Source organism: Platalea leucorodia, assembly GCF_965183815.1.
Source record: "Platalea leucorodia genome assembly, chromosome: 8".
Lineage (NCBI taxonomy): Eukaryota > Metazoa > Chordata > Aves > Pelecaniformes > Threskiornithidae > Platalea > Platalea leucorodia.
The window spans coordinates 4460742-4481805 of NC_138830.1; the positions used below are offsets into that span (position 1 = coordinate 4460742).

The 21064-nt window shown below is 48.3% G+C and overlaps 1 protein-coding gene across 5 annotated transcripts in view; it reads left to right on the top strand.

The window, feature by feature from the left end:
* The window catches only part of TNIK (TRAF2 and NCK interacting kinase), a 165490-nt gene that overhangs the window by 80311 nt on the left and 64115 nt on the right, over window positions 1-21064 (top strand). For all 5 annotated transcript variants that reach the window (XM_082320395.1, XM_082320398.1, XM_082320399.1 and 2 more), the window contains exons 3-5: window positions 7282-7338; window positions 12178-12303; window positions 20565-20675. In XM_082320395.1, the coding sequence (XP_082176521.1) occupies window positions 7282-7338; window positions 12178-12303; window positions 20565-20675 (294 nt within the window). The remainder of the gene's footprint in view (window positions 1-7281; window positions 7339-12177; window positions 12304-20564; window positions 20676-21064) is intronic.

Genomic DNA, 21064 nt, shown 5'->3' on the forward strand with positions numbered 1-21064 from the left:
ACCTATGTGCTATAGTGAGTGTTATTTCTGGAGATGAATAATATGCTAATTTAACAATTTAGCTTGTTAATCTAATAATCCTGCCTTCTTTACTTCATGTCAGACCTATTGTGGAGCTGCAGTAATGGAATTGCAGCTCTCCCAGCTGCACGGCCCCGATCAGAGCTTGGATTGATACAGAGGATTAGAAATATTTCAGTCCAAAGGTCGGCTTTGTTCAGTCAACACAGAGCATTAGCTTGGCCCTGTGCAATTAGAGACGTCTGTGCTGGGAGAGGATTTATGCCTTTCCAAAGGGAAGCTCTGGTTGCTCAATCCAAACTGAAGTGTTAATGAAAATGCCCAACTGAGGAGAACCAAAAAAAAAAAATCCACTCTATTTATTTTTGTTTCTCTTTTGAGTTTTTTGAATGTTTTGCAAGGTTTTACTTCTTAAAATGTTGGAAGAGATGACAGATGTGAGGAAGGATTGGCTATAAGTAAAACTTGTGCTTGTCCTGCTCAGTGAAGGTCTTCTGCTCTCTGAAAGCACCCCAAGGTAAAGAGCCGTGCTCGAGCGAGCAGCCAGCTTTCTGCAGGAGAGCTCAGGAGGACAGAGGAGCAACTCTGGAAGCATCACCTGGCCAGCAAATGAGATGTCAAGTGATTGGCTCCACCTTTTTATCTTTTTCATAGATTTTCCATTTCTGGTGTCAAAGTGTTGGAGTTTCAGGCATGCCGTGTACATGGGAGGATGCCGTTTGCAGAGTGTGTTGAAGCCTGGGGGGAACAGAGGGTGTTTTAGGTAGTCCCATAAGCAAGTGGAGTTTGCCCTAAGTGGAAAGAAACTGCATCAAGTCCGTCGTGTCCTTTAGTGCCTTGGGGCAGGGGGGTTGCTCTGAAGCTCTTGCGAAGCTGCTTGTGAACCCGTGAAATGATGGAGAGGTGGACATGCGTGCCGTTGGAGGGAAATGCACTGCCGTCATCGTCGTGCTGTTTCTCTCAAAAAGGGCTGCGCAAGCTCCCGCTGGAGAGGGCAGAGGTTTTGCTGCAACGTTTGGCTGAAAGGCAGCGAGATGGGGCTGAGTCCAGGCCAGGGTGAGGACCTGGTCCCCAGTCTGCAGGGCTGTCCTGAGCCCCCGCTGCCTTGAAATCCCCCTGCCAGCAGCTGGGGTTAAGTGCAGGCAGGAACAATAAGGTTTGGCCCACGATTGCTGTGTTTTAATCAAACAGATATTTTACTCTTTGTTAAAATAAACATTTTTCCCATCCTATTGTATGACTCACTTCTTATGCTGACCTGATATTTAGAGTATCTGATGTTTTAATTACCTTCTCAGAGACATGGTTTTATTTCAGATACATTTGAAGAGATGTGTAAACCAAGTGCAAAGCCAGAGTACATCGTTTATAAAAACAGCTTCTTTTAGAGATTGCTGAATTTTCACATTAGGATAAGCCTGTTTTTCCATCAGTAAGTATTTTAGCCCCTTTAAACTAATTGGAAGGGGGTTTTTTGGCGCCCTCAGGATTGTTTTCAATGTGAAACAAAGTACATAAACGTGCCTATACTCCGTAAAAGCTGAGGACAAATCACACTGGGTGCTAGAAAATGGTCTAATTTACTGCAGGATGGCAATTTGGAAAGCAAAGTTTCTTCTCCCAGGAAAAATTGGATGCAATTTTCAGTGCATTAGTGCTAAAGTGCCTTCATGCTAAAAATCTTGGACCGAGTCCCTGAATTGCCTTGAACTACGGGAAAACAAGGAACCTGCAGGACCTGGAGCAGAGACCTGCGTGAAGTCCTGGCCCATCCCAGGAGAGCTCCGCTGCAGAAGGTCTGGGATGCCGAAACAGAACCGGAGATGAGACTCAACAGTGAACACCTTGATGGTGTGTCTGCAGAAGTAGGGCTTGACAAAGAGTTTGTCGTAGGTAGCACGTATCAAAAATGATATGTTAACGTCAAAAAATGAACTGCTGATTTCTCACCTGGCAAAATCTCTGGTGTCCCACGCCGTTCCTGTTGTAGGAAGAATATGTGTGTGCTGGAGTTGGTGGTGTTGAGGATGTGCTGTCTAACAACATGGTTTAGAGGCAGGAGTTGGCCAGTAGAAAGGGCAGTCGTTGCGTTGCTGGCATCAGCTTGGTATTTTAACTGCAACAAAAATGTCATAGAAGAAAATTAGCTGGGAGGCTTCTGTCCTGCCAAAGTGGTAATATTTGGACTTTTATGAGACTTCTTGTTATTTGTCTGAGTTTACTGAGATTTCTGTATGAAATGGAGTGTTCCTCAGGTTATACTGGCCCCAGCAAAGCTGACCATGTTGAAATATCTGCAGTGCCTTGCAAGAGCACCCTAATCCCACTTATTTAATATTTACGTGTTGCATGACTAAGGGCATTGCAAAAAGGCTGGTTCCCAAGTGGTTTGCTTTAAAGTATCAGACCTGCAACAGGGTTACTCCGTGAAATGCCTGCTATGGGGATTATGTATACCTGGGGGGTTGGAGGCTGGGTGCCCTGGTTGAGAGGTTTAAGAGATGATGCTCTGCCCGGCTGAAGGAAATGGGAGCTCTGCATTTCTCAAAAGAATGACAATTCTGGTTGTGTCCCGCTGGTTGCTCCAGGTGGTGGGTCATGTATTTTGTTGAACAAGCAGGAGTAGACAGCAGAAGTTAAGTAAATGCAGTGGAATACATTTCTGGGTACAGAAATTGCAGTTTTTGCTTAAAGGTGAAATCCATGCATGTGCAAGCAAAATTTTAAAAAGCAACAATCAATCATTGTCCTGTCCTTAAAATGTGGACTTGAATTTTGGGCCAGAATATGCAGGTTTTGTGTACAAGGGCTGATACTGAGGCCGGGGTTTATTTGTTTAGTAAATACAATGCCTGAATGCATCAATTGAGGTTTAAAGGCGTTTACCAATGTTCCCATCGTGTGCTGGTCCATTATGCTTTATGGAGTGTGAGGACTACAACCTTTGAAGAAAAACTTGTGGTGCCTGCTTCGTTCGCAGAAATCAGCGTGAATACTTGACACTATCAAGTTAGTGATAGTTGATACAACAGTTTGAGAGTAATTAGGAGCGTGAATTTATGCCCAGATGGATGTTTGTTTAAAAACTGCGGCAGCTTTGAAGTTCACGCTTGAATAATCTTGAGGCTGAAATGTGGGTTTATACCCAAGTGAACCTTGACAGCAAATCTGGAGAGGGGAAAAATGCTTTAGTAGCTCTGATTTCTTCCTATTTGTTTTACGCCGTCGCAGCCATCATGGCGTCTGTAACGGTGCCGAATTTATGAAGATGAAAGCAGATCTTGCAGTTGAGCCAGGGCGTCATGCAGCCAGATGCAAAACCTGCTTTGGGGAAAGGATCAGGGAGGTGTTGGAGGATATTTGTGTATTTGAGACCTCCAAGAGCTGTACCCCAGGTGATGCTGGCGGTGGTCCTTCAAACCTTGTGGTGCTGACTGTGAACAGCCAATGTGGGGTGGTGAAAGTGCCTCCTGGAAAGATCTTCTCCTCCCTCTCCTTGAACTTCTGGGGTGTTCAATCGCCACCCTGTGTGAGTGGGGAGGAAGAGGAGGGTAAACCCATGCTTATACCCAAAGCAAAGGCAATGGCATGCAGGAGCTTGAGCCCCAGGGCAGGATGGGGCTGGCGGCACCACATTTCGGATGCTGGGATGTCGTGGCAGCTTGGGCTTTGGGAGGATGCCGGTCCTCTTGCATCTCTCACTCTTATGTACGAGCAGCTGCAAGCAGCTCACCCACCACCGACAAGCAGAAAAATCCTGAACAATGCCAGGAGACAAAGAAGGCGAGAAGACAAAATGTTACAGATCGCTAAAGAGCAGCTCAGCTCCTTTTCCGCAGGCAGACAGACGACCGAGGGCTGTTGGCATAGATTATTCAGCAGGCAGGAGGCGAGGAGGGCGCGGGGGGCAAGGGGGGCTGCAATGATTGCTGCTCCCCTCCGGCTTCCTTCGCTCCGGTCACCAGAAATGTCGGTGGCAGTGTGGTCTGAAGGCTCAGAAGTGACTGTCTTACCTGGAAGGGTCTCATCCTCCTGAACGCTTTGCCTCCAGGCATCTGCACCCTCTCCAGCATCCCCAGGGTGCGCTCCCAAGTACGGGGGCACCAAAAAGGAGGAATTTTGAAAAAGCAGAGAATTTCTGTTGAAATTCTGAGTAGGCACCTGCAATTTTACCTGGTTCGACCCACATTTTTGCTGTTGGGGAAACAGAAGCGACCCCAGGAGCAGGAGTTGGGCTCGGTCATTGTGTGGTTTTGCAGTTGAGGCCCCTGCTCTGGCGAGGGTTTAAAGGCAAAAAAACCAGCAAGTTTTGATGGGTGGAGGACACGCAGGAGTTAAAAGCGTATTGCAACAGGGGCTTTCTGGTGCTTTTCTTGGTCTTGCTGCCCCAATCCCCATTTGTAGCTTCTTAACAGCATTGCAGGGTTCACACTGGAGAATTTAGCGCTTCCCAGTCATTAATTAACAATTTCAGCTTGCCTTGGCTTTGGCAGAAATGGCTCTGCTGCCTGGTCCATCCCAGTTCCTTTGGAAAGGCTGCAGGGACGCAGGCGCTCCCGGTCCAGCTTCCAGCCTTTGGGCACGGGCACTGAATTCTGCATGGCCAACGCGCAGGCGGTGGTTAGTGGCTAACGCCATCGAAAGGGCTTGTTGCTGCCGTGACATCTTTTAATGTGGACAGGTTGGATGCTAATTTTATTCCTGTATTGCATCTATCACTTTCAGTCCTCAGTGTCTTTCTCCAGCCTGTCTGTACCTGTATTGCAAAACCAAGGATGCCTGCAGTAGGGTGAAAATCAACCGGTCTTCTAAACTGTGTTTGATGGTTTCACTGCAAGTATCAATGCTGAGCACTAGGTATGTTGAATTAAAAGGGACAGTTAACCGGTGAGGAAATGCCTGGTTTCCCTGGATGGAGCTGGAAATCTGCCAGGATGAAGCTCAACAATCCATTGCTGCAAACAAACTATACGAAAAGCAAATCTTTGCTCTAAAGTTCCAAGGCTAAATGCTTATTGGTTCTACTTTGCCTGATTTTTGCATGACTAAGTGTCCCTCATAGCTTACGTTAACATACATTTCGAAGCGGTTTATTTTGTTTTGCTAAATGTTCACACAATATTAAGGTCTTACCTTCATCCGTAAATACTTGGGAGGGGTACGGGGCGGTGGCAGATCCCTGGGAGCAGGACGGTGTGGGCACGCAGGGCTCCTTTTCCCCTTGGCCGGTATTGGAGGTAGGCAGCAGCGCTCCACCGCAGCAAGGCTGGGGCATTTCCTTAAAATACAAAATGAGGTGGTGATATGTCAGATGAAGGCGGGTACAACTAGCAAATACATGCCTTGAAATTCCCCAACTTTCATCCCCATCTCCCTCCTCCGCTTCGTGGAAGATGCAGTGTGCCATGGTTGTGTCCAAGCGTATCTCTTGCTGGTGGTTTGTTGGCTTTAATTAAAGAGTCGGTAAATGTGGGGGCTTCCTGGCCAAGCAAACAAGGATGAATTTAGGAAGGGGAGGATTTGTTTTTGCACATCACGCTGTCTAAATAGATGGTGTCTAGCAATGCACCCCTCCTTCCCGACGGCCACATCCAGGGGATGCTTCAGCCACAGCCTGATGCTGCTGGGCTGTGTTTTATTCTATTATTTTTTGTGTTGCACAATTTAAAATAAAGCTTTCTTTCTGTTGTTGGAACATGCAATTGCTCAGGACATATAAATTGTGTTAATAAATGAGCGAGGAGCCCTGGTGGGTGAATTGGCTTCCTGGTGAAGTCATAAATTTGGAGAGGATGATGCCACCTTGCTCCACAGCCGGCGCGTGGGTTTGCTTCCCAACGCCGTGCCTGGAAACCCGAGGGGCCGGGGAAAAGTCCCTATGCCTGGTAATTTGGGGTTCCTGCTGGAGGTGAGATGGTGTGAAAAACCCATCTCCAGCCTGCAGGAGCGCTGGGAAACCTGGGCACAAACGCCAGCTCATCAGCAAGCACACTGGTGGGGGGGCCGGAGCAGCCTGCAATTTAGGGAACGCTCATATTTTTCCCTGTTTCTGCCCTGCTGCAGCTTGTCCCCTCTCAGCCTCTGCTCCTCCTTGTGCCCTTGGTGCGTTAATTATCAGCGCTGCAGGGCAGGAGCTGCTGTTCCCTGTGTGTCCTCCACACCGTATCTCTGTGATGGGGCCTTGGGCTGCTCCTGTAGTAAGAAGTGACTGGGAAAACAGGGATGCTTCCCCTTGCCTCCCGGCTCTCCTGCCGGGATCAGCATCAGCTGCTTTTCCTGGAGAAGAAGCATCTTTTCCGCTGACTCTGCCCGGTTTGTAAGCAGAGCATGTGCCCTCAAGTGGAGGGGGGGGGGATGTTTTGGTATGAGCAATTTTGATATGATGTTGGGTGATCTGTTTCTTGGGAGAGGAGGAAAGGCTGGGAATTGGCTTGCTTGATAGCAGTTGTGTTGGTTTTAAGACCCTATCAACAGTTAGGGCTCTTTCATAGTTTTCCCTGTTGTCTCCAGGCATTTTTCCATTAGGATTAACGTAGTCAAGCACTACGCAACAAGCAGTTTATTGCAGTGATTTGCTAATTTTTCAGTTGCTGCAAAGCGAGGAGGCCGTATGTGTCAAGGGGCTTGTTTCTGCACTGGCTCTCGAGCATCTCCTCTAGATGCACGCTCCCTGCTTGTGCCAGCGCTGAAGATGGGTTCGCTTCCACAGCCAAGAAGCAAATCTGCTTTTAAAAACCTGTCTAGCCTGCTAAGCAAGGCTTTGCAAAATAAATAAATTAGTGGACAGAAGGTATAACGGTGCCCTGCAGGCTAGGAGTCCCTGGGGTGTCCCCAGGTCTGTGAGAGCTGGGGCTCGGACACGAGGGGACCGAAGTCGGTGCCGTGTGGGTACCGCAGCCAGCACATTGCCATCATCACAGCTCCAGCAGACCGCTTCCAGCCGAGTCATGCTCTGTGCTCAGGAGAGGCCCCGGGCTGGTTTTTTTTTTTGCATGGCTGAGCATTAAAGGATATTTCCAGCACTTGTTTGCCAGGAAAATACAGCATTGAAGGCCTTTTACTAATTAATTGTAATGGCAGGAGGAAGGGGAGGGAATTGCTTTCCCATCGTGGCTGCTGTGAAGATGCTCTTGAAAAAGCAAAAAAAAAAAAATGCGCAGATGCTGCCAGGACGAGGAGATTGTTGAAGAATATTGTTCACTGGAAGGAAAACATTGCCACCGAGCAAAACCAAACAAACTTCTCCCTTTTCTTTTGCAGGGTCGTCATGTTAAGACAGGCCAGCTTGCTGCTATTAAGGTTATGGACGTCACCGGGGTAATGTATCCTCCTCCTCCTGCATCCTTAAGTTACAGATAAGAGGGGAAAGGGGACGGGGTGTGATAACATGTGGGGGCTGGTGGAAGGCTTGTATTCCTGGGAAGCAAATCCCCTTTGCCTTAATGTGAAATGTGCCATTAAGAGGTTTTGGGTTTAATAAATGTGTGAGAGAAAAATAAATCTGGAAGAGTTTTAGAGATTAAGTAATTTTACGGTGAAACAAAGCAGCATCCACTTCCAGCAGCGGCTCTTTTGAATGTGTTAATAAATTCTGAAGAAAATTGGAGCAACAGAATCATGTATTCATAACACATTTCGTTTTTTCCAAATCCGTGTTTTTCACTGGAAAAGCTTTTGTTCGCCAAAACTATGTGCAGGTATTGTTATGAATAACTCTACTAGGCAAGTTAAATTACTCCTGTGCATCCTGTTGATACAGAGGAAAAAATGCACCACCCTGGTCTCAGAAATGTGACTCTTTGGAAACTGATATCATACTAAGAAAACCAAGAATTTACAACTTATTAAATGAATAACAGGATATAGGGAAAAAATGGTTTCACCATTTCCCAATGGCCAGAGAAGAAAAAATGGGTGGAATTGCTATGATCCCTAAAAACCTAACAGATGTGTTTAGGAGGGTCACCTGAAAATGCTTTTTCTTGAATAAATTTTTCTGAAGTGCAGTATGATACCTCCCAAAGTTCCTGCTTACAAAAACAACACCAGCTTTGGGAGCAAGAATGTGTTTTATTGTGGTTTTTGTTTTGGTGTTGTTTTTTTTTTTTCCTCTGGAATAACATATTTCAAAATTTAGGACTTGGTCCCAATCTACCCACCTTATTTTTGAATTAATGTTTTTAATTAGCTTTCAGGAGTTCAGCACGTACGGAATTGACTCACTGTGAAAGCAGTCAGCTGGCCTCAGGAGTATGTTTTGAAATACCTTAGATGTTGTGGTGTGGTATTAATATCTACGGGACCTTCATCCAGGGTCTTTTTTGTGCTAACAGGTGAAATGATGCATGGAAATTAGCCAGTAAATGTGAATGAGGTTTGTTTTCCTTTACTTGCAATATCTACAAGTGCCGTTTATCTAGTTCTCGTAGGAAGCAGGCTGTAAGGGAATAGGTAGACCCACGAAAGATAACCCCATGGCATAAATGGCAGTGAGATTCCCATGGGATGAAGTCTGAGGTCACAACAAATTTAAGCTGAGAAATTAGACTATTACTTTGAGGCCAAACAGGGGCTTGAGTCTACAATTAGTTCAGTGGTTTTAAAATACAGTCACTTCCAAGCAAAGATGTTGGAGAAAAGTAGCCCAGATCTGATCCTGCCCGATAATATTTTCCTGCCCAACTAGTATTTTCAGCCACATCTTTAAGTAGGTGTTCCTGATCTATGCCTTTACCTTCCTAAGCAGGGTCTCACGTGGGGTCTCTGAATGTCCAAGGTAGTAAATCAGATATTTGGCATGGGATGTGTTATTTCGATCTTTAAATATTTTCCCCTTAAGCTGCTTTTAGCCATATTAAAACACATCGGCTATTTTTCTTTTAATATATAACGTGCAAATTTTTGAAGTCAGTCCTCTAAAAAAACCCCCTAACCAAACTTCTGCTCTCTGCCCCTTCTCCCTACCCCACTGAATACCCTGTGTGGTGGCTTCTCAGCCTCGGGTGACCCCAATACTGCATGAGTGGAGAAGTAGCTACCTAGCAGGCGGTAGCAGGATCGGTGGAGGTGCAGAGGTGAGACCCCCATGGCCTCTGAAGGGATGCCACCGGCCCTTAGCCACCGACAGAAGGCTGCTCGGGGAGCAGGACCAGGCTTGGGCAGGACGGGCAATGACCACAGTGAAGACAGAGCAAACGTGTGACGTGGTAGGGGACTGACTGTGCTTCATAGCTGTTGATGGTGAAGTCAGATCTAGAGCCATGTCCTCCAGCCACCGCAGGAGTGGTCCCGGGAATCACTTCTGGAATCATTTCTAAAGCTGGTCCCTGAATTGTGCCTACAGCCACGTTTGGCACCTGGTCCAGGCTCAGCGCAAAGGCTGCTGGTGAAAACCCAAACGTATCCACTCCAATCCTTCACCACCTCCTGACACGCACTGATTTCACTGATGCCGCTGCTTCATTTTGTCCAGTTCTTCCCATCCCACCCTTTTTTCCAGCATGTCCCTGATGACTACGTGTCTCAGAAGCCTACAGAGAACAGAACTAGTGTGCTCATCCCAACCATAGGTGTCATGGAGGAAGTTTTTAGAGTGTAAAGCCCCCACGCGCTAAGTGAGCTCCCAGCCAGCGTCTCATCCCAACCACGTGCCTTGCACTAAACCCCCAAAGGCTCCTGACAACGATGCTTTAACTCATCTATGCTCTCGCTAATTATCTGTTAGGGAAGATGGCAGCATAGAGGCCCTCAAATTACAGCACTTCATCAGTTTGGGCAGCAACTATCTCTGAATTAAGAATTTGGATTAATTTTCCAGGGGCTGGTCCTGCTGCATGCCCTACTTCCAGCAATTGATGTAATAGAATTGATTGATGGAGGCAAAGCGTGGCAGGAAAACCTGGTCTGTGGGTTTTGTCAGTTTTGGGGTTGGAGTAGTTACAGCAGCTCGCGATGATAATTCATTTTTCTTCCCTCTCGCTGGATTTCGTGGTGTGATTGCTGGCGATAGTCCTGCTTGGAGCAGGGGGTTGGGCTGGAGACCCCTGAGCCTGGCCATGCAGACGTGTCCTCAGGTGCCACCCATAGTTCTGATATTTTGGGGTTCCCCCCCCCCCGGTTTGAATGCTTCAGCCTAAAGAGGGACTCGAGATAAAACCTTAGGCCAAGCGTCCCTGTGGCTTATCTCCATATTTCCAAGAGAGCCAGGTGTGATGTGGGGGACGACTGAAGAGCTGGCTAGAGGTAGTCAGGGAGCTGGTGGGGTTTTGCACTGGCCGCTCCTCCTTGCTCCCAGCACCGTTGAGCATCCAGCTGGTTTTTTTGTTGCAAAAGGCTTCAATAAAAAAAAAATTCTGGGGCCTGATAAACTAAGTGTTATATTCCCTGGTTTCCTGGGCAAATGAAAACAAGCAAAGTTGTGTTGACTGCTTGAAGAAAAGAGGTGATAAAGGTCTTTGAGAATAGTCCCCCGCTTTTCCTTGTAACATTTGGGCCCGTTCCTCATCCTCTTTGGTGCTTATGCTCTCCATGTTCTTACCAAAGATAAAATTGGAGGTTGTTTATACAAGCTTCACCTAGCTGCTTCTTTTATTTGTTCCTCCTGTCCTCATCTTCACTGTTCTTCCCTGAAGACTGTAGTCATTAAATCACTTTCCGTGGTAGTTTGGGAAGAAAGCCGTGTTTCTGTCTGTGCTGCGTGACACCTGGTCAGGGAGCATCGCTCTTCAAGACGAGCTGCTCCTGCAGCTTCGCTGTTTGCCAAGATGTCTTGTCTTTTGCTGGTTTGTAAAACTGAAGTCAGGATGAAGTAGGTGAGGGACACAAGGGTGATAAAGAAGAATAAAGAAGTAACAGCCCTTCTGGTCCTTTTATAATAAAGCTTATCTACATCAAGGCACTAACTGCCGCTCAACAGCCCGTGGAATTACAGTGGGCTGCAATTCGGTCAGCTTAAAATAAAACCAGGGCATGTTTGATGGTTGTGAAAGCAAAGAGGTAGGACATCAGAACAGGTATCGGTGCAGTTCCCCTGCCTCGGCTGCTTCAGCTATTGCAGCTTTGCAGACAGGACAGAGAGGGGCCGTGACAGCCCACGGGAATGGTGCTTGTCACCGGGACCGAGTTAGTCTGGCAGAGAGGTTGTGAACAGGCAGCGTCTGCCTGCTCCCTGCGTGGTGCCGCTGCACCGCCAGTAACACCCGGTGTCCCCAGATGTCCGGCGGTCCTTCCAGGGTGGGCAGGAGCGGTGTGTCGGCCGGCTGGGATGCACAGTGCAGGGGCACTTCTGCCATGCAACGGTTTCTAGAAAACCATCCTCCTGGGCCTTCGATGGGTCTAGGAGCGTGTGCTGAGGCTTTAGTGGGGTAACGCAAGTGTTGGTACGCTTCAGAGCGACGTGATACTGATGTAAATTATGATATGAATTATTAAAGGAATTAGTTTGAAAAGATGGAGGAATGTCTAAACCACTGAAAACACGTAATTTAGCTGTGACGCCAAAGTTTGGCACTGGTGGCCCTCTGGATGTAGAGCGTGTCTCCACGGGAAGACTCGGTTCCTGGCCAGACCTTGCCTCACTCCCACCCTGCAGATCGGTGCCCTTGGCCAGCCCCGTTTACGCCTGCGGCGTGTGCGGGTATTCGGCTCCTCGGGAGGTTCCCGGCGTCTCCGCTCCCCCTCATGCCGCGGGGTTTGAAGCAGCACACAGGGGTGCTGGGTCATTAACCCACGCGAGAGGGCTGCTGCCTGCCCTTAAACTCTGCCAGCACCTTCAGGATCCCGGTCTGGAGGAGACACCATGATCATTTCTGATTTCTGCACCCCCTGAAGATCTGTCCGGTTCAGGGTTCAGAAATGTGATAGGCAATGGGGCAAAGCATGTGTTTTCTCCAGTTCCACTCATGCTTTTTAGTTTAACTCGTTAGCTGGGTTTTAGTTTAACCCATTAGTCTCCAGTCCAGGCTGCAGGCTCCCAGGGCTCCGGTATCAGTTCCATGCTGCAAAAAGTGGCTGTAAAAAACGGTGCAAGGAAACATAGGCGAGGTCGGTCAGGAATGGGGTGCATGGAAGCTCACCCATGTACAAAGAGCAATGGGAGCCTGTGAAGTGCAGTTTCTTAGTGTCTCTGCATTTGTTTTTGTTTTCGCCTCATCCCAGGATGAAGAGGAAGAGATCAAACAAGAAATTAACATGCTGAAGAAGTATTCCCACCACCGAAATATCGCTACGTATTATGGTGCTTTTATTAAAAAGAACCCACCAGGAATGGATGATCAGCTCTGGGTAAGTTACCTTCTTTTCTTTAAACTAACTGGGGTTTGACACAAATGATTTACTCCGTGTTGTCCTCTTACCACCACCTATATTGCACAAAACGCCTTATTTTGCATCTATCTTTTTTGAAGTAATGGCTTTGAAAAGGCTCTTTCTGTGCTGCAAAATGCTTCTTCATTTTGGTATAAAATCTTTGCAGACTGATGATAAAACCATTTTTATTCTGAATTGTCACTAACAACATCTTTGTTACAATATTCAATTGAAAATTATTCCGTCCTATGAAAATAAATGCATCAAAAACACCAGTTGGAGGGAGCCGGGAGCGTTGCTGGGAAGATGGAGGCTGGGCGGGGGATGCTGGGCACGCGTGATTCCTGCCAGCTCTCGGCACTGCTTCTCGTGCTTCATGTTCCCTAGAGCCAGTGCAGGCGAATAAAGCGGGGGGGACGGTGAAGGGCAGGCAGGAAGGTCTGTGGCTGTTCAGCCATTTCGGTGAAGATCGCCTCGTCTTGCTGAAGGGCTGCAAGCTGCTTTGCCTCTCCATAAATCCTTGCCTGCCTCCTCCCGCTGCTTCCCTTGCCAGTGGCTTCTCGGTTATTAATTCGGCATTTCCAGACCACGGAGGATAGAGTTTAAATCCACTGTCTGTCTCCGGAGACAGCCGGAGCGTCGGAGCCCACCTCCTCGCTGGCAGCTGATGCTCACGGGGGCCAGGCAGGGCAGCAGGCACCACGGGTCAGGGCTCCGGGCGCTGCTGTTAAAGGGGATGAAAAATTAATTAAAGTTACTGTGCTGTATTCTGAGCTCAACTGTGCTGATCTAAGCCTGTGGAGCAACAGCCTTCAGTGCCACTGGGTGTCTGACCAGATGTTCGAGACCCCGCTTTCATTAGGGCAGCGTTGAAGAGAAGCCTACGTTTGAGTTATCTTAAATTATAATGACCTGGATGTTGTCCTGTTATCTAAATAACATTTATTTCCTCACAATCTTGTACATCCAGTCAGTTCTGGGTTATCCATGGGTGGTTTCCAAAGTTTTTCTGTGCCTGAACAAGATTGCTAGAGCCTAATTTTTCAGGGGTAACAAATATCTGTGGTTCAGCTGGGAGACCGTGGAGATGCTGAAGAGCAGCAGAACATCCTTTCCTTTACTTTCTGGATAATCTAGGCTTTATTTTAGCAAAAGGCTCAGTGGCTTCAGCTGTTTGCCCCTGTGTCCACATGTCAGAGCATCGGGGGGTTGTGGGAACCGGGGGGTTTCAGAGGACTTTCCTCCTGGGACAGAAATGGAGCTGGCAGGCTTCTGCGCTGCTTTGCTACCCGAGACTTTGTGGTACAGTGAATTATTGGGAAGACTTGGGGGCTTGGACTCCAGGGGCTTTTTTTACTTGGGTGTTGGGGTTATTTTTGGTGGGAACTCTCAAAAAACATGTTCTTTGCAGCTGGCCTGGGATTCAGCGAGGAGAAAGCTGTCAAGCTGAGAAATGCCTTTTCATCCCGTGAAATTCCATTTGGCTTTAGCTGGTTTATAATCTGTTTAAAAAAAAAAAAAAAAAAAGTAAAACAGGCATTTCCCCTTGTGCTGCTGGAGTGCCTGGGGGGAAAAAAAACCCACTGACTGTGTGCCGAACCCCTCCCCGGCGCTGGGCTCTGCCCAGGGCCTTTACGCTGCTTGGGTCTGGAGTTAGCACGGTCTGAACAGGGAAGAAAGTTTTTGTTTCTTTCCTCCAGGTCCAGTGCAGAGAGCTATTGGCATATAAGTGTTAATAAAACAATGTTTTTTACATGATTTGCCCAGCCAGAGCAGCCCAAACTTGCAAAAAGAAAAGCTCAGTAGAAAACTCCTTGGATTAAGAGAGGCTCTTTCATCAATCCCCATCATCATGAAGCAGCAGAGGATGCTGTACGTGCTCTGTCACCTTCAGATGGCCAAAGTCAGGAGGAGAACCTGGGCTTTCCCCCGGCGGGTCACCCAGCCGTGCAAGGGGAGGAGGTGTTCATCACCCAGCCGTGCTGCTTGTCCCTTGCTCCCTGGGAAAGGCAGGCTGGATAATCTAAATTCCCTTCCAGACCAGCTAACTCTCCTCTCAATTTTGGGGCCTTTCTCATGGGCTAGTGAAAAAAAAAAAATGTTGCAAAAGCTGCTTTCCTTGCACTGATGAAGAGTGCTGGGGTGTGAGGTTTTTTTAAGTCTATGCCCGGCGCTGAGGCTGGTGGAAGTATTCACAGGAAAGCTCTCCGGCCAGGGAGGAGAGGTCTGCTGGTGTCGCTGTGTTAAATAGCTGTTGTTTCGGGATCTGATTGAATTAGGGCTTGCGTGAACTCTATCAGTCTTGCCGTGCAGATAAAGGCTTGTTTATTTTTCATTGGCCCTTTGTTGAAATAAAACGGTTTCTGATAATGCCCAAGTAATTCTTTTTATCGACATTCGGGAGGCTGATACGGAAATAAAAAACAGGGAGCTCTTTCAGTGGAGATTAAGATCTCTCGGAGACGCGGCAGGCTTCTGACATGAAGTATTGTCATCGTTTCTGCCGCGGTGGTGAGCAGGTCTGTCGGTGCTGCTGCTCCATTCGATAGCAGCCACTCGCTCTGAAAGACGAGCTTACTAAACCAGTGAGTTTTCCTGAAATTAAAGAGCTTTGTGGAGGGTATTTTAGCAGGTGACAATGGAGATATGCATCACAAATCTTGTAAATTAGGAAAAAAAGGAAGTAAAAATCATAGGGACAACCTTTATGGAATATTTAAAAAAAAATTAAAAAATAGGAGGTAGGGTTATTCCAGTGTTGGATAAAGTGTTGCTTTCTGGGGGTGCTGTGGTCCTTCGGGAGGGATTGTGCCCATCTCTAACCGAGACAAGGGGGTCCTGGCCGGGGCAGCCTGTGGTGCAAGGGGGCAAAGAGAGGGTGGGCTGCAGAAACTGGGGAGATGACCCAGGGGATGGTGAGGACCCAGTTGATCAGTTAACTGCTGCTTCTTGGAGTTAAACTCATTAAATTCCCCTCGCACATCGCAGATCTGAGGTATAGGTTACCAGGCTGCGTGTAACCCGGGGGCGGGGGGTGTGTTTTGAGATTTTTGGGTGGTTTTTTTGGTGGTGGAAGATGGGGCATTCATTAGGAAGTGTGCACTTGATGGGGGAGGTGACCCCATCCCAAAGGACCCCCTCCCCAACACATCATCAACGGCTGCTGAAAGTTGCAGGCTCTCTGCTTCGTTCCCGTACCTTGACAGACCCTGTGCATCCACAGGGCAATAGGGCTGCTACCGTGCTGCATGTAGCCATCCACGGTGCGCTGAAGCCATCAACGGAGAAGCCCCGCCGTGTGTGGGCAGCGGGCAGAGGGGGGTTTGCAGAGCGCGGGGGCTGAGCGGTGGCTGGCAGCAGCCCAGGGCAGAGCCGGAGCCCACCCAGGGCAGAGCCCACGCCGGGGGTCCCCGGGGAGCGGCGGCGCTGGCTGCCGATGGATGGCTGCTATGGCAACCCTGCCTGTGCCCGGAGCTGCATCTGTCATGAAGCGGGGAAGATCGCTAGCAGGCTGGTTGCCAAATACCTGCTCGTGGTGAGCAGGGACAGGGCCCCCACAGGGACAGAGCCGGTGAGGCGGCCTCCGGTGCATCCTTCGCGGTGGGTGATCAGTTTTGGGGAAGAAGGAATTAGGGTGATTTAGGGCCAGAGGCTATGTCAGGATGGCACCGCTGCAGCCGTGCAACACGCAGGGCTGTCGCCGTGTAGTTCTAATGCACTTTTTCACCGTGTCGAGCCCATTGAGTCGCTGCAGGGTGGTACGAACGGAGTCACACCAGGGGTCTGGAGAGCAAAAACGGGGGCAGTTGAGGCTCTGTTGAAAATGGAGCACAAGCCATCGAAGCACTGGGTTGCACCTGTGCAGCTCGGGGCAGGATTGCTCTTAACCTGCTTGTAGGCACTGAAGAATAGTTTTGGGCAGTTGCTGCTACCTCGCATCACAGGAATTAAATCATTAAACATTTGAGAGGGGACGGTTTTCGGTTGAGCTGTAATTCTTTCTAGTCCCTTCAAGCCCTGCGGTCCGGGGGAAGCGGGGCTGCTCCTCGGGCCCCCAACTGAGAGCCTGGGGTTAGCAGAGATGCTTTCTGCTGCTGTCTGGCTGAGTAAGCCAATGCTATTTCATTCTCACTCCTCTTCAAAGCGATGTCAGTGCTGTAAACACTGCAAGGCTGCAAGCCCAGCTCCTTTCGCTGCCGTCCCTAAGCCCAAAGCTTTCAGCCTGCTCAGGACCCGTGGTGACAGCTGCCCGCCGGCTCCCTAAGGAGCAGGAATTGCTTGGCTGGCCTCGAAGCGCAGGGCAGGCAAGTCATTTATTTATGAACGTGTGCGAGAGCAGTTTGATGCTGCCGTCGGAGAGGGGAGAGCAGAACAGCGCTGGCCCCGCTGCTCCCACCCAGGCGTGCTGCTGCAGCATCGCAGCCTGCTCCCGCCGTAGCACCAACACAGGCAATTAAAACCTGTGCTTATCTTGCTACAGAATATTTTAGTCACTGCTTAATACCAATTCTATCAATATTTCCGTTTCTGAAATGGGCATCAGCTTTGCTGATCCACCAAGTGAAGGTTTTTTTAACGCTCCATCACTGGCTCCAGGCGCCACGATGTGTGTGATGAGGGACCCTTCTGCAAGGGAGCCAGGCTGTGGGGTGGGATGGGAGGCTTGGGTGGCCTGGGCATACAGGACTGCATTGCACCCGGGTTCTGTTTACACACGCAGCAAGAAGAAGGATTTCCAGCAGCATTTAGCCTGGGGGTGTTGTGAGCTTGTTTTCTGTAACAGAGAAGTCAAATTGTTTGTGGGGTGAAGAACAGGAATACAGAAGGCTTTGGCTTGCAGAATAAAGGAGTTGGATGATTTTGGGGGGTTCCTCTGGACAAGGTGGAACAGTTCACTATCAGATGGTTTGGGGTTTCTGTACTGGGGATGCTCAGGTTTGAGCCCTTCCAGGTAATGTACAGCAGCAATGGGAGCAGAGGTCTTACTGGCCGTTCCCAAACTGGGGAAGGTGGTGGTTGATTTGAAAGCTGTGAAGACTCTTTAAACAAAAAATTTGTGAGACAGCAGGACACAGAGATTTACAGCTGCTCCTTCTGAATTTGCCTTGCTTATGAAGTTTGCTGTCACTCCGATATGAAGAGCTAAGTGAATGCTAAATGAACTGTATTTAAAAATACTTCCTCAATAAATGGCCTTGCAAATTAGATTTCAGAAGACGATCTTACCTTTAGCCCATCTTGATGATAATTTTAATTATGGTTAATAAAAATTCAATCTGCGTTTCAAGTTTATTGTCTTACCCCATCATGACTTCATCCTTTAACAAGATTGGTAACGATGCAAGTGTGTGCAGGGCACAGCACTCACCGAGAGGCGTGGGACTGGTGAGTAAGTATCTTAGTATTGAAGCCTTTCCTGAGTATACTAAGCTCTGTCCTAAAATCAGCTGAAACTTTTATTCCCTTTTCTCCTGGAAGGCTGTTTGTTGGTTACCCACCTAAATATACCTATAGGGTATTGATATATTGATACTATGCCCGTATCTACTTTGTTCTTCTCCCTCTCTGGTGCTTACCAGTCCACACTGTTGACGGTATACACTCATATCCCATAGCCATCCATCCCCTGGCTGGCTGAACAAGTCCTCGGGTCCTCTGAGAAGACCTGTTCATCGTCCCGTACCTGCCTCGGTGTGCGTTTCTTGTTCTTGGGCTCTGTCGCCCAGCAGGACACGCGGTGGTGAGGTCTCGCCTGGCCTGTTGGTGTGACTCCTTAGCCGTCATCTGTTTCTCCTCTCTTTGGAGGCTGCATTGTGTGAGCTGTAGTTGGGACTTCTGTAGCACCCTTCCATCAGAGGATCAAAGGGATCGCAGTGCCGCTAAGCGCCGCAGCAGCATGCCGCCAGCTTTCCTCCCGTTCCATCCGCACCTTCTGGGAACGGTGTTCTTTCACGTCGGGTGTCCATCAGCTCTCCGTTGCGGACAGGGATACTCGGGCAGCCTCGTCATCTTTCTGCTGCTCGGTTTCTTGGAGAACTCGTGGCAGAGCTTTTGGGAAGTGCCTCACTGTTAGCAGCACGTGCGCGCTGCTGAGCCCCCCGGCCCCTGCCCACCTGGACCTGGAGCCTGTCGGTACTGCCAGCGAGCCGCTGGTGCTGGATATCCTCCTGTGGATGGTACGGGACTGTGCAGCTCTTAAAAGTCCAGTGGGAAATATTCCCCATAGGAGTTTCTCTCCCTCCCTTTCTCTTTTCCCTCTCTTTGTTTTTTCTTTAATATCCAGGAGATTTCACAATTACAGATTTGGGATACATCAGCAGGTGGCCGTATTATTCACCTCCTCGTGCAAAATTAATCTTTGCTCTATGGAAATTCAAGGACAGGATAAAGGACTGAGTGAGCTGCCAACCCCATAAAGATAATCTGGCAAATTAATGGATGGACTTTGTACTTTTAATGGGATTTCTTCCATCTTCTTTTAAGCGTTGTGACTGCCGTACATAGCACAGCGTGCCCTTCCTCCTGCTCCAAACCCTGGTGAGAGCCTGTGGATGAGTTTCCGTGGAGGGGGACTGGAGCGGGTCAGCCTTTTGGGTTGCAAAGTGTTCGTGGCTGGCTCGGCTATCCAGGGTTTTCCTTTCCACGCTTGCTGCCGTGGTATCCCAAACGTTCATTTAATCAGAAACACGTGCAGACGCTCACACGTGTCAATCGTCCAAAGGGAAGAAAGAGAGGAAAAGCAACTTTGAAACCACTTGTTCCATTGTTCCCCATCCAGTGAGCAATGAGTAACCCGTGAGTCGGGCCGTGTCCCAGTGACCCAGCTGGATTGCTGGTCTCCTGCTGGGGTGGAAGAGCTGCAGGCGCGGCGTTCCTTGCCTTTGCACAGGACGGACTTTGGCCAGTCACGCGTCTCTTTCTTGAAGCCAGTTTCCTGACGTAACAGGGATATACAAAGAATTTTTCAACTGTCAGCTTAGGAAGAGAAGAGAAACTTAATATCAAAACTAAAGATAGGAGCATGGTCAAAGCCAATTAAGGTATAGTCTGCTCAAGTACTTTATTGAACCTGAAGGTTTATAGCAGTACTCTGGATTTTATGATCGTTTATTTATGATAGTCTTTTAAATCACTGCGTTTGATCAATTTGGTTAGAAGTAACCCTTCTGCTGTTTCTTTCTCTTCTGCTCTTGGCCCATGCTTTTAATAACGTGATGTCACTTGCTTGGAGAACATTAAATGCCATGTAAGCTTCATGTGATAAGAAACTTGAAACACGCACATTGAAGAATCTGGCAAGGCACAACTTGTAAGGGAATATCTTAGTAGCAGGCTGATCTAATTGGAAAACGTGGTTCACATCTGAGAGGAACACTTCTGCAGGTCTTGGAGGAGGCTCGTTGCATACGCGGGCTGTGCTCGCTTTCTGGAGCACGCTGGCAGCTCCTGCACACCCCAGGGATCCGTGATGTCCCTGGGAGCAGACTCGCATCCTGTGCTATTTTTATAAGGTTTATTTCACAGTTGCTCAATGACAAGATTAGGTTTGGGCCTGGGTTAGATCATTGTACTTCTATATTTGATATTATGAAACTTTGTAAGTGGTACAAGCAGTTTTGCCCAGTCTCGTTTGAACCGACCCAAGCAGTAAGACTCCAGCTGCAGCTGCACAGCAAGCTGCCCCTCAAGGAAGGTTTCCTGCTCAAAAAGGTGGTCAGAAGCAAAGACCTCCTGGTAAAAAAAAATTCGAGAAGTGTACCTGGTTTTTAACGTTGTAGGAAGCTTTCAAACATCTGTCTTGTCTTCACATTTTCAGAGTTGAAGAACTTACATGCAAGAGGTAGAGTTTTGCTTATATTGCTGTTAATACTAAAAATTGATACTAAACATTGGTCATAAGTATAAAGTAGGGTGTGTAGCGGTGGGGTCTGAGATTTCAAGGTTTCCAATTTCCTCTGCTGATTTTCAGCACTGGACTGATTCCTGTCTCTTGTTCCCATCTTTCTGGAGAGCAACAAGTCTTTCAAGCCTTCCAGTGTTTTATTGTTTCATTTTTATAACAAAAAACACATGGAAGAAAAGCTGATAGGTTCAAGATTATGTCCCAGTGGCTCTGCGTAACACTGCGGTGGCCCCACGGCTGCGTTGCCAGCGTCGGGGTCCTACCCTGGAGCCGGGCAGCTCGGAGGACGCTGTCGGTGTCATTGCAGTAATTGCGTTTTTGTTCCGTTTGGCAGCTGGTGATGGAGTTCTGTGGCGCGGGCTCCGTCACCGACCTCATCAAGAACACGAAGGGGAACACCTTGAAGGAGGAGTGGATCGCCTACATCTGCAGAGAGATTTTACGGGTACGTGTCCAGAGGGAGCTAAATGTTGGGGGTGCTGGAGTATCGCACTCGGTGCTCGGCGGACACGGAAAGCCTTTGGCTCTGCAGGCTTCGTGGCTGCCACGCTGCCATGGGCTGGGTCCTCTTCAGTGCCGGTAGGCATGAATGATTCATGTGCTTGTATGATGCATAATAAATAAGCCCTATTTAAGGCCCTTTAGCTCTGTTAGTTCCCTGACTTTTAACACTCTTTTTCCTTCAACAAAAACATAATTTCCTTTAGTATTAATAGGGCAAAGATTTATTTACATTAGAATTATATTTTCAATTAACAGAAAGGCGAGGACTAATAAAGTCAGTGGAAAGAATCTTCATGATTAAAAAGCACCCCAGGTTTTATTAAATACACG